Here is a 4,004-nt window from a genome sequence, read left to right on the forward strand (position 1 = left end):
GAATCTAGTGATCGCATGTCGAACTCAAATTGAAGACCTCAGCATTTCAAATGCTGTTTACTTCTTATGGGTACCCGGCCATTCTGGTATTACTGGAAATGAATGGGCTGATGAGTGGGCTAGAGCTGGTGCAACGAATGATTTCGTTGGTCCTGAACCAGCTTTACCACTTTCAACTAGTTGGATAAAGCACAAGATTCGTTCTTGGGCTGCATCCAAACATGCCAGCTACTGGCGCAGCTTGCAAACTTGCGCTCAGACAAAAGCATTTCTACCAGATTTAAATCTGAAAATGTCAAAGTGTCTACTGCATTTCTCCAAGCAACATTGCAGTATTCTGGTCAGAGCTCTGACTGGACATTGCAAACTCAATTATCACATGGCTACTATTCAACGTGCTGAGTATTATTCGTGTGATTTGTGTGAATGCGATTATGGTACTTCATATCATCTGATATGTAACTGTCCCGCATTGACGCAGCAACGTATCCGGGTTTTTGGTTCTCCATACATGGTTGAGTCTGTGTATGCGGAGCTAAAATTGAAGGATATTCTCTCGTTTCTCACCCAATGTGGTAAGGAGCTATAGTCAGAAGGGTTCATCGTTCTTCCTGGAGTGAATGAATCCCTTCTGTATTCACCTTAAATAGGGTTTAGAAGATTGTTTGGCATCCTTTAGGGGGTGCCGAATTTACTTCTGCTCGTACATACTGCGAATCGTTCTGCATTCTTCCGGGAGTTCAGAATGGTGTCGCTTTTGTAAGATCTCTAAATCCTCTCGGGGGTTGGAGGTTTTATTAACAGCAGACTGTTCGGGACCTCGTAGAGGTTTCAATCCTTCCCTCTTATATATCGGGAAAATGATGCTAAAAACAAATTGATGGCAAGGCACAAATCTCCAAATATCAAGGGGAACGTGCCATTTGAGCCAATTTGTTCTGATTCCTGATTCCTGATAGATACAACAAGAGAAAAAACTTATCACTCTCTCAGAGGGTAAATTTTGAAAAGGCACCCCATAGTAAAGTAAGTCGTATTCACGAAAAAATATATTTCAATTCATTTTCCATTGCGCCACCCGAACGACACGCATCCGTTGTATCAACTTCGGGTGGTAGTTTGTGTTTAACACGAGGATATATGCGACGGCTTCCTTACATACACTTGTTAACCTAAACCAGCAAAAGAAAATTGATAACATTCAGTTACCATTTCAGTAGTATCGAGTACAGTTCATTGCTTTTGACGAGCAAACGATACGGCGCTGCATTTCCCGACATTGTAGGGCGTGGGTGGAAAGTATAAAGCACATCTCTTACTAGAGAAAACAACCACATATTCTTGCAAGAGTACCATATTGATGCACCGAAGTGACATTCGCACGTGTCGAATTTTTTCATTACTTCAAAAAACCAATACCGGCGGGATTGTTGCAACCGATTCGCTACAATATGTTTTCATTTATCAGTAAAGATCGGCGACAGAGTCGAGTGTTCGTGGCTTTTATCGTTTATATTTCCTTATATTTGGATAATATGTTACTGACTGTCATCGGTGCGTGATTGATTCAACAGTGTATTACTTATAGTGAATTGATGTTTTATTTATTTTTTACTTTCAGTTCCCATTCTCCCCGACTACCTGGTGCACTTTTATTCAAGTTCAAATACTACAATCATGATTCCGCAGAGTGTGATGTACAAACATTTTGATCTCCATTATGTTCCGAATTTAATTGGTGCTACTACAGGACAGGTATCAATGATGAACCTAACAGTGGCGGATCAACCAAGATCGTTAGAGTCTGAAAACGGTTCGATTGGGATTTTACTGGCCGTTAAGGCACTTATCCAGTTGATATTCAACCCAATTGTTGGAAATGTCTCAACCAAACTTGGATATAGTATACCGATAGCTTTCGGAATGTTCAGTTTGTTGATAGCCTCCATGATCTTTGCATTTGGACAGTCGTACGCATCTTTGTTCATTGCCCGAGCCATTCATGGAGTAGGCTCTGCATGCATCTGTGTCTGTGGTATGAGTTTGGTAGCCCAACTGTACACTGAACCGGATAAACGATCAAAAGTAATGGGTACGATTCTCGGTAGTATTGCCGTAGGCGTTCTGGTTGGTTATCCTTTCGGTGGAATTGCTTACGATGTTGTTGGAAAAGCGGCCCCGTTTCATATTCTATCTGCTCTTTGTTTGATAGTATTACTGGTTCAATTTATTACCTTAGACTTTTCAATGCGACATCAATCATCCTCTGCAATAATTGAACACGGAAATTCTAAGTGGATCCCTCTCCTAACCGATAAACTTATTCTTGTGATAATTGGTGCTATTTGGATTTCAACGTCGGCGATGTCTATTTTGGAACCATGCTTACCGTTGTGGATGATGGATGTGTTGCACCCAAAAAAGTGGCAGTTGGGCACAGTTTTTATTCCAGACTCCATAGGATACTGGATAGGGACTAATTTTTTCGGGGGAATCGCGTACAAGTGTGGACAAATCAAAGTAGCTATTTTGGCACTCCTTTTGGTAGGAATTTCTTGCATACTGATTCCGTCAGCGGTTACAGTTCTTGGACTTTTGTTACCACATTTCGGACTTGGATTGGGAATCGGTGTACTGGATGCAGCTTTAATTCCTCTACTAGCCACCATAGTAGAAAGTCAATGCTCAAGTGATAATGAAAGTGATATCTGTACGTCAATATTTTTTCGTGCAAAATTTTAAATATCTTTCTATTTAAAACTTTATCTCGTTACTAGGTGATTCGCCACCAAACTATGGAGCCGTATATGCCATTCAACAAATTGCTGTAAGCCTTGCTTATTCACTGGCACCGATCGTGGGTGGTGAGCTAGTTCCATTGATCGGATTTGCTTGGTTGATGAGATTCATTGGAATATTGAACCTTTCGTACGGACCTTTATTGATTTATTCTGGCATTCGAGAGAATCTGGCGAGAATAAGTCAGAGACGATGTGGAGCGCCACTTGAGCTTGCTGATTCCGATGGGAGCTACAACCGATTTTACAATGCGGTGGAATAAAATTTCCCCTTCCGGAGTTCCATAGTAATATTTCATCATCAATGGAGTGGGCACTAAAGAAGCGGAAACGATTTAACTTCCTTATCAACGCGGCACAAACGAGAGCAAGTAGTCTACCATACTGTTTAGTTCAAGATTGGATGTTGCTGAATGATGTGTTGTTGCGGATAGATACGATTTGAAAAGTAATAAAGAAACGTGCACGTTCGGTCGGCACCCGAAGATTTGTTTTCATTACATTCGGGAGACATGCGCCATCCAGTTTATTTATTGTTTGAATTTTTTTTTTTGTTTCTCCGCACACTTACGTGAGTGTTTATGTTTCAGAGAAATTGAATAGCTAATAGTATGCATTGCAAGTAATATTGAAACATACATGAACCTTATAAATTGTAGGAAATTTGTGATAAAATTCAACATGTCCTTTTTTCCTTTCTCATGTAGGAAAAAACTGCAATCACTGTGAAAACCGACTGTCGAACCGAGTACCGATTTTTATTCCATTCGAATCAGTTCGACGAGATCGCAAAATGTCTGTTTGTAAGTATAAGTTTCAGCCATTCTCCGGGATGGCTGAAACTTATTTTCAAACGAAAGATCTTGTGATCAGGGATGCCAGGTCATTTTTTCAAAAATCTGTGATCAAGCCAAAAACCTGTCTGTGAAAAGCTGTGCATCCATAATAGCAGATCGAAATCAATTTGGTGAGCAAAAAAAAAACAAAAAAGGTCTCACTACCAACACGCTCTGTACCTTTTTCCTCAACCGCTCTGTACTTTTTGGTGCTAAACTGTGCTCGATTTAAAAAATCTGTGATTTATTCCAGAATCTGTGAAAATCTGTGATCATTTTCAGAAATCTGTGAAAATCTGCGTCATTTTTAAAATCTATGCAGAAAATTGAAAATCTGCGAAATACAGATTAATCTGTGAACCTGGCATCC

General features: G+C 40.1%; 1 protein-coding gene across 1 annotated transcript; it reads left to right on the top strand.

Annotated features, from left to right (window-relative positions):
* Positions 1–1,217: 1,217 nt before the first annotated feature.
* LOC131438325 (synaptic vesicular amine transporter-like) lies at positions 1,218–3,270 on the top strand. The gene is made up of 3 exons (XM_058608292.1): positions 1,218–1,554; positions 1,622–2,710; positions 2,778–3,270. Exons 1-3 carry the CDS (start codon positions 1,452–1,454, stop codon positions 3,059–3,061), a joined length of 1,476 nt encoding a protein of 491 aa, XP_058464275.1. The 5' UTR covers positions 1,218–1,451; the 3' UTR covers positions 3,062–3,270.
* The last annotated feature ends 734 nt before the right edge of the window (positions 3,271–4,004 follow it).

This window comes from Malaya genurostris, chromosome 1 (genome assembly GCF_030247185.1).
Source record: "Malaya genurostris strain Urasoe2022 chromosome 1, Malgen_1.1, whole genome shotgun sequence".
Lineage (NCBI taxonomy): Eukaryota > Metazoa > Arthropoda > Insecta > Diptera > Culicidae > Malaya > Malaya genurostris.

What these genes read in the sequence shown, in the direction of transcription:
- LOC131438325 (XM_058608292.1), top strand. Translation starts at nt 1,452, where the DNA reads ATGTTTTCATTTATCAGTAAAGATCGGCGACAGAGTCGAGTGTTCGTG. An exon ending in TATGTTACTGACTGTCATCG is followed by an intron (nt 1,555 to 1,621) that starts GTGCGTGATTGA and finishes TTTTACTTTCAG; the next exon opens with TTCCCATTCTCCCCGACTAC. An exon ending in TGATAATGAAAGTGATATCT is followed by an intron (nt 2,711 to 2,777) that starts GTACGTCAATAT and finishes TCTCGTTACTAG; the next exon opens with GTGATTCGCCACCAAACTAT.